Source organism: Octodon degus, unplaced genomic scaffold (assembly GCF_000260255.1).
Source record: "Octodon degus isolate 3935 unplaced genomic scaffold, OctDeg1.0 scaffold00053, whole genome shotgun sequence".
NCBI lineage: Eukaryota > Metazoa > Chordata > Mammalia > Rodentia > Octodontidae > Octodon > Octodon degus.
In genome coordinates this window covers 2,727,738-2,737,118 of record NW_004524629.1, presented here as the reverse complement: position 1 = coordinate 2,737,118, position 9,381 = coordinate 2,727,738, and the positions used below count along the sequence as shown (strand labels likewise).

The window sequence follows — 9,381 nt, the reverse complement described above, 5'->3', positions numbered from 1 at the left end:
CCAGGCCTGAGCTGAGTTTGGAGGGGACAACGTGGAGTAGCGGAGCGAGGAAGCTCTCCCACACACTTGCTGAGCCTGGGCTAGGGCTGGATCTGGGGGTCCCCAGAACATGGCAGAAATTCTCACTCAGCGGGCATGGTGAGGGGGTGCTGTGGAGTTGTGAGGGGGGTCCCAAGGGGGTTGAAGAGGGTCTCACTCATGCTGTGCCTGGCCTGGGACCTGCAGGTCCTGCTGGCGCAGGGTAGCAGGAATCTCTCCCACACACTCACCGGGCCTGAGCTAGGACTGGATCTGGGGGTCCCCAGAATGCAGCAAAAATTCTCACCCGGCGGGTGGGGTGGGGATGTGCTGCAGAGTGGTGGTGGTGGTGGGGGGTCCCAAGTGGGTGGAAGATGGTCTCGCCCACGCTGCACCTGGGCTGGGACGTGTAAGTCCTGCTGGCACAAGGTAGCAGGAAGCTCTCCCACACACTCACTTGGCCCTGGCTAGGACTCATAAATGCACTTTCAAGATGCTAATGATAGTTATAATTACTGACATGATTAGAGTTTTATTTTTATTTATTTCCTATATAATTCTTCAAACAAGTTCTGTAATTGTGAATGTCTAGAATAAAACAATGGATATTATAATGAAGACTGCAGTTAGAGAAGTCTGATTCAGTGAAGTCATTTCTTTCAGAAAATTCCTTGGCATAATGCTATTTAATAAGATAAAGGTTTTAGTTATTTAATAAAATCTCCCACTGAGAAGATTAAAAAATAACTAGGGAACGGCTCTCTTTATAAAGTTACACACATTTAAGTTAAGCTTTAATGTCTACACTGGAATAATACAAACTAGTAAAATGCAACGTAAAAACATCTAATAATATTCATAATTTATAAAATGGTTGAAAGAAAAAAAAAGTCACTACACGGGGTACAGCTGAGCCAGTCCATAAATTGAAAAAAAAAATTTAGAAAACAGTAAAATAAGTCTTATACAGAGTTCAATTCAGTTAGTAAGTCTGCTGAGCATGGAGTGCGTGCAACATGCCACGTAGTGGAGATGATGCAGAAGTGAGGGCCCACATGCAGAGCCCCACACTCTTCTCTACATGGCCAGGAACTACACAGGTGTGAAGATGGAAAAAGGAAGTCAAAGCCTTTCTCCTTAAAAACCCAAATTTTCTGAGAAAGATAGAAAGTGCGAAGAAAAATGAACTACATAATGTAAGATAATACACAGGAAACAGCATTGGGCAGCATAAGTGGGCCAATACCAAGGCTCCCTACAAAGACATCTGCCCAGGTACAACATGGCTTATAACCTACTCTGTATCACCTATTTGGATAGCAAAATAGATTTAAATTTCTGTATAGGGTCAAAATTATAAAGAATTCTCACTATTTTAATATAAACTGGTTTAAAATCTGCCTAAATGTAAATGATATTGGAATCATTTTGACTATGCCTTTTCCTGTTAAGCAGCAACTTAAAGATTTTCTTAGGTTGTTTCTGACTCTTAGAATCCTAAGTGTAAGACAAAATGTAGACCATGGGATAAATTAAAAAATTAAGTAGGTGATATCTCAGATAATTTAAATCAAAAATATCCATGTAGTGGTAAATATATTTCAGTATTGATATAACAACTGTATGTAATGTGACATCCTGAATGGGAATGTAAGATAGAAAAAGGACATTAGATGAAAACTAAGGAAATCTGAAAAGAGTAGGGTTTGTTAGTTGTGATAAATATACCATACTAAAGTATTAGTAATACAAGACAGCGAGTATAGATACGTGAGATCCTGATACTATCTTTGTATATAATCTGTAATCTGTATATTTAAAATAAAAAGGTTACTTAGAAACATATTTAAACATGTGCAGGTAATATGTATCAATTTGAGAAAACTAGCTCTGTCAGATCATAAATATTATTTCAAATATATATTAAAACTTGGGCCCATTTACACTGGGTCATACCATACATAATGTTTACGATTGAACTTTGTGGGGCTTGTTCAATCATATTTGATGAACATCTGTTATGATCAGTGGCACAAATTAAGCTCTATGAGCTCAGTCAGAGCTTTTTTTTTTGAGCTCAGAGTTTTTATTTTGCTTTGTGTACTTCAGTATTCATAGTCTGTATTACATAGTAAGTATTCAATAAGTGGTTGCTAATTCTCAGCCTCTTTAGCTTTCTTTTGTAACAAGAGCCTTAATACATGAATTGGAATTCAGTTTGAATAAACACAAAATATTTATATAATATGTGTATTTAACGTTTTCTGGGGAATATGTGAAGAAAAGCATAGAATTAGAAATGAGGATCCACAGACTCATCATACTTATAAGAATGGAAGTGTATTTAAGTTAGGTAAAAGAAAAGTCTTCATAACTAAAAAGAAATGAGATATTCCAATTTGAAATGTGCATCACTGTTCTTAGGATATAAATACATACATGTCAGCCTCTCCCGGAGCTCTGGAGTGGGAGCCATATCCACAGCACTTTTGCCATGGCAGTTGACGAGCGTGGGGTCGGCACCATGGCTGAGCAGGAGCGAGCAGACTTCCACACGATTTTTGGAAGCAGCCTCATGGAGTGGAGTGAACTGCCAGAGATCCATCGCATTCACACAAGCTCCGTGCTAAGTTAAGGCATAAAGGTTCAGGTCAGTAATCATTTCACTGGATCAAATCAAACTCAGAAAAATCATTATTTCATTGTACATTTCAGTTACAAATAAAAATATAATTATTTTAAATATATGATTACTTTAAATTTTGATTTTAAAAACATGTAAATTATTTCAAATATTTTAAATAATGGTAGTTTTTCTTTTTTCTTTCTTCTTCTCCTTCTCTTTCTTCTTGAGGGGTTGGGGAAGAGGGACTCAGGGATAGGACCCTGCTTGCTAGGCAGGTGCTTAAGCCACTGACCTATCTCCCCAGACCAGTATTTTTAAAGAATCTTATTCTTTTAAAATCTTACTGACTAAAAAACACATGAAGCAATGGCAACATTTTTAAAAAATAGATACTTAATATTTTTAATTAGTTTTACCTTTAGTAGCAATTCCGTGACTTCATAATGTCCATATGAACATGCATTATGAAGAGGCACAAGTCCACTAAATGAAAAGAGCCAAATTAAAATACTCAACTTTCAAACATTTGGTAGTTGAAATGCCAAGAAAAAAAAAATCTCAATAAAAGTACATTAAAAAGTTTAGTATTTAATAAAACAGTTCAAAACATAGCTGATGTTTAAAACTTTCATATTTTTCTTGTTTTTGTATAACTGTTACTGATAAAAATATCAATAACAACAATAGCTGAGTAAAAGGGAGCTTATATACCAAATGACAATTGCATGCTTTATGTATCAATTGTTTATCAGTAAAGTTAATTGGCAGAGAACGGAAATTATTGTTAGCAATTTCCATCATAAGAATCCAAATCGTAACTGGATGTTGAAGTATGCTAACGAGGCCAACCCCCTTTTCCACTGTGCTTCTCAATGACTCACCTATAGTACACCCATCTGTTTTTCAGGCATGCACAAGAAATAGAGATGTACGAGAACATCAGGCATTTACGCCCCTACACTACTGGGATACCGTTCACATATGGTACAAAACCTGGTGCAGGCGAAAAGAGAAACAGCACCAAAAAGAGCAGACATACAGTGGATGGATTCCCACTCTCACTGTTACCTGAAGTATTGAGTCCTTTTCTTATGCTTTCTGACATGGGGGGGGGGGGGGTTTACAGTGAAAGAAACGCCATTCTAGGTGCCATTCTAGGGTGCTGCTTCTTTACTCTGCCAACTACAGAAATGGAATAATGGAGTAGTGGAACCTGCCTTACCTGGTTAGGGGCCACTGTCTTTTAGATCTTAAGGTGAGCTGATGGGAAATGTTAGCTTGTCATATAGCAGACCAAACTCATGTAGGTCTTCCATAATGTACCAATTCATAAATACATGACTGAACTGATTTTTGGCTTCCATCTATTTCCCTCCAGTATTAACACAGAGCTTGGCACTTTTCTCAGTTTAGGTGTTCAAGATTTCATCAGGAGAAAAACCCCTGATTTGTTATTAAAGTATCAACTCTTATTAATAAACCAAAATCATAATTATTGCATACTTATGATTTTGGTTTATTAATAAGAGTTGATACTTTAATAACAAATAACTGTGATAGCTGTGCTACCAGAATGCCATAAATTTCAAGTTGTTTTATCTTTCTGAAGTGCAACTTGTAATGACTGCAAGTGAAAAATACATTCTAGCTTCAAATAACAGAATTACAATAATTTAGGTAATTATAATGAAAGATATCTTTGTAGTAAGTAAGCACAATAAAAACAAAGCCTGAGATCAGAGCTGTGACAATTCTGAGTGAGATATATCACTTATACTTTGGGATTAGCAGATGGTGGGAACAGAGCCTAATAATCCATAAACAAATCAGTGAAAGGCAGAACAGTGATAACTCACCCTTTGTCTTTTGCATGAACGTCTGCACCATGCTGAAGAAGCAGTTGAACTATCCGAACTCTGTTATAGCCTGCTGCTAGATGTAAAGGAGTAGACTGGAAAACAGAAAGAAAACATCTCTCTCTTCAAGAGAAATAATTCTTGCTTTGCTATTTGATCTGTATTCATTCAGATTTATACACAATGAAAGTCAACATAAAAAATACAGGGCTGATATGTCAAAAATTCTCATTTTATATCTAGATGAAAGGCAATTCAGTCTCCTTGGACGAAAAATTTAAGTTTAGTCCATCTTCTGTGGTATGAATATGGTTTGTTCACACTAAAACTCATGTTGAAGTGTTGGCCCCAATGAACAGTGCAACAGTGTACAGAGGGCCTTAGAGAAGGACTGATACTTTTCTCTCAGAAGTGAGGAAATGGCCTAGTTGTCAGGAGAGAGAACTATCATAAAGCAAGTTTAGCTTTCACAGCTTGTATTCCTGCTACTTTTCTTTGTGGTTCCTGTCTTTCTCTCCTTTTCAATGTCCTTCCTTTCTTTCACTCTCCCTTCCTTTCTGTCTCATATTCAGCAAATTTGTTAGACTAACACAAAATGAGCCAAGACACTGTCCATCTATTTCTTTTGTTTTATAAGGCTCTCAGTAATCAAGCCTGACCCACCCTACATTACTTCTTTTTCCATTCTTATTGTTGAACCATTCTTGCTGTTCTAAGAAATCGTGTCAGGGATCACATCCCTCACCACTGCAAACATTCCTGATCTATTTAAGTCCTGTCCTTTCAATTTCTTTCAAATCCCAGTTCTACTATGAAGCCTCATCTAAAGATCTAGCTCTGAAAAATTTTTAATAGGAAAGACCGAAAAGCATCCCTGAAGAATGACTTGAAAAACTGCAGTGAAAACCAAAAGATAAAAGCATTTTATTCATTCTTAAGGATGCCAAATATTAGATCAAAACTAACATGATACACTGGATGCAAAGAAAGTTGAAAGCAATTGGATGCATATGTTTAAATATTACACTGTTTTTCTGGTGTAAGAAATGTTAAAAAAAAAACAAAAGCTGTAAGAGATACTGGGAAATAGGGAAAAAGTATTAAGTTTGGAGGGGGACTAGAAGGACAGAAACAGAAAAAAGAGAAGGGAGAAAACTGCAACAAAGCTTTGATAAATAAAGGGGGAAAAGAATTGAAGGGAGGAGAGGGGATTGGGGAAGAAAGAAGAATCATTGACAGGTATAAAGTCCCTCTGATGAACTAGATAATTATGAATGTTTAAAATGTACCAATAAAATTAACCAACATTAAAAAAAGAAAGTTGAATGCAATGAAAGATGTGAAGATATTTAATATAATATTCAATCTTTTTTATTTACCATATATGCATATCAAAGAAATACAACAGGGAAATACAGTCTCTTCTTGACTATTCTGACATGCATTAACTTGACTAAGTTATTAAAAGCCCTCTGCTAAAATTTCAAATAGTAATTAAAATAATAATTTTTTTTACCTTTTTAAAAAAATCAGAAAGAACTTCATTTTAAAAGAAAACTTCATAAATCATTGCAATTTTTTACCTTTGATTGCTTAAAGTTTAATATTTTAGCAGTTTTGCATATAGGCTCTAATATGGTGGACTCTCATTTTTATGTCTTCTATTTGGTGCCTTGGTATTTAATAAAACTTTAATTTCCTTCATCTATTCCAAATGTGAAGATACAGAAGAATTACTATGCATTATATAGTCTATTACTACTTTTGAAGTCCTCTATATACTTTACATGTTATGAAATTAAGTTTAGAAAATATTTTGAGCAATACACAATTATGAAATGAAGAGACCAGGTAGATTAAACGTCCTTAACAGAAAGTTTAAAAAGGCTGATTATATTCCAGAGCCTATTAAACCCCAGAAAGTCAGATTGCCTGTGCTTCAGCTTTTTCAAAAACAGCAACAAAATTTCCCTCTCAGGTATCTCAATAACTTATGAAAATAAAGTTTTCTACCATAAGTAAACAGTTCTAAAATGTAAAGTGCCATACAATAACAGACAATGAACATTTCTATATCATCAAGCAAATTCACGTAAATCATAAATGAGAAGCCCTTGCAAATCGGCAGTTACAGGAAGCTTGAAATGAGGTGGATGGGAAAAGTGACATTAAGGAATGACTTTTAAAAATTATTAGGAAGCCTGATTGATAGACACTAAAGACTGATGTACATAGTGAAGGGTGTGGTATCTTCTGTTCAGAAATGTCAATGATAGAAGACAGAAGGGGGTACTACAGGAACAGGGCAGGAGGGACCCTGAAGAAAAGAATTTGGAGTTTAGTACTGCATTTAAAGTGCTTACATGACAACAGAGTGGCAATGTCAAAGTGAGCTTTATATATACAAAATTACAGTTCAGAAGAGGTTGGGGCTACAAACAAATCTGGTCACCATTGGTGTCCTTTAAAATATTTTAGCATCTGCCACATACGTGACACTCTGCTAAGTGATAACCACAAGATGTTCAGTATTTTGCCCCTAGATAGTTTTCTGGGGTACGGATGTAGAGACCAAAAGCACTGGGGACTGAACCCAGTGCCTTTGCACTGAGCTACGTTTCCCCATCCTTTTTACATGTTTAATTTTGAGACACAGTTTCACCAAACTGCTGCTGCCCAGAAACCCAGGGTGCACTCAAACTTGTGATCATCCGGCTTCACACATTCCCTATATGAAATGTAAATAAACAAATTCTTTATTCAGAAAGACAAAAGATGGGAAAGAAAACTCATTTCTGCAGAGTCAAGTGTCTCCAGAAAGCAGGGACTATGTTCCTGTGTGAAACAAAGCAGCAGGCTCGTCCTAGAGCACTCTGCAGGCAGGCAGGGCCAAGCAAGCGCCAGGGGGGACTACAGAATCACACTGTGAGCTGAGAAAGGCACAGCAAGAACACCTGAATGAAAGGCTGTGGGATTTACCCAGAAGAGAGAGAATGACAGTGAGAACAGCATTTAAGCACAAGTAGTGAGCTATGAGTGCGGGGTTCACAGGAAAAGTGAGAAAAGTGAGTGAGACTTTATCCTTCCAATGGGGAAGCTAATCTTGTAACCCAAATGCTATCAGAACATACATAAAAATCAGTAAAATGCATGCAGTGAATCTCAGAAAATGGCAGAAAGCAAAGAAATACAGACAATTTGACAATAAATTTATGCCAATAAAAGCACAAAAGGTCTTTCAAAATATAGAAAAAAATCCTAACTGTTATTTACCAAATGCTGTCTCCTGACATGCATCTTAGGACTAAGCTTAGTGAACTTCTCCACCTAGTGTCAAAATTACACCCCAACTGTCAAAGAACAAGGCAATGATAAAAGTGATTTCCTAATTGCTAGGGTACTTAACACAGTGTAAGTCTGGTTTTGGATATAAAAGGCAGACCCATTTGGAAAATTCTCAAGTATGTTACAAGATTATTTGACGGTAGTTGCGAACTAGTAAATTCAAGAATCACATGTGGGCCACGGACACAGCTCTGAGGAATAGCACATGCCTGGCAAGTGTAATGTGGTGCACTTGTTCTGCAGAACCAAAAAGAAAAAGAAACAAACAAACCAAACTACAGGGCGCAGCAATCACTGCCAATCTGTATATCTCATATTTATTCTAAAAACAGATGCTTCTGTTGGAAAAATTTTTAAAAGATAAACATGTAAAGTAGTAAAGTAAGAAACCATTGGCAATATAAAAACTCCATTTAAAGATTACTGTGCTGCAACACAAAAAGGGCTGAGGATGTAGCCTCATGCAGCAGTCCTGGGTTAATCTCCAGTATTATTCAAAAAAAAATTACAAAATACCAACATTGTATGACAAATCACTATCTCTTCTTATTCTGTCTTTAGATGATTTTGCAAAATGTTTCAGAAATGTCACTACTAATATTTTCACATTGCAAAATGTTTACACAAAGAAATTCTTATTTAAAGAAGTTCCATAATTCGATATTTTCTTCTTGAATTCTGGTTTTAGAAAAAAAATTATGAATTTAACTATCTTTACTTTGTGTGGTGTAGATTTGCAAGTCTGCATAAGGCTTCCAAGTAGTTCTAATCATCCTATTGATACACACACAAAGCAAAGATAGTTAAATTTGTATGTTCTTTTTCTTAAAACCAGAACTGGCAACAGAGAATATAATTTAATTTTATCTTTCTAATATTTAACATAATACCTCATATATAGAGTATTAAAACGAATGAATGTGCTGCTGGGCATGGTGGTGCATGTTTATAATCCCAGACCTCAGGAGGCTGAGGCAGGAGGAATACTCTGAGTCTGAGGCTAGCCTAGACTATACAACAAGTTCAAGGCCAGCCTGAACTATATAATGAAATTCTGTCTCAAACCACCCCCAAAAAAGAATGAATAAAACATTATCAGTTTTTTATTTGTATTACTAAAAAGACACAGGAAGGACATGGGTAATGTAACATGGTAAATTTGACTTTAAATTTGGGCAAAAGCTTTAAACTGGCATTTCAACACAGGCAAATTTGATGCATATTTTAGAAGAAATTAAAACCACAACTGTAAAGCTCTGATGTATGTCATTAGAGCCGTTTTCCTACAAAGGAGGATTCGGTTAGGTGTAGATCAACCCCTCTGAGATCTTCCAAACTATGGTGATGGACGTGTCCTAGTTCGTACAGGACTTGTGTGGTACCAGGAAATGCACTGATCCCAGCTGAACTGCAATGGCTGTTCAGTTAGCTAGGCTTAATGCAAACAAGCCTCTTGGCTTCTGGAGTTGCCCAGCACTGGAAGGGAGTGTATTTGTGTGCATGCATGAACACATGCTATGCATTCTAAGACCAACT

At 36.4% G+C, this 9,381-nt stretch overlaps 1 protein-coding gene across 1 annotated transcript in view; it reads right to left on the bottom strand.

Moving 5' to 3' along the window:
* Window positions 1–9,381, bottom strand: part of Tnks (tankyrase) — a 184,483-nt gene that overhangs the window by 55,649 nt on the left and 119,453 nt on the right. Inside the window, exons 6-8 of the mRNA XM_004633286.2 lie at window positions 4,501–4,595; window positions 3,061–3,127; window positions 2,458–2,644 (exon numbers count right to left, since the gene is read on the bottom strand). Coding sequence (XP_004633343.1) covers window positions 2,458–2,644; window positions 3,061–3,127; window positions 4,501–4,595 — 349 coding nt within the window. The remainder of the gene's footprint in view (window positions 1–2,457; window positions 2,645–3,060; window positions 3,128–4,500; window positions 4,596–9,381) is intronic.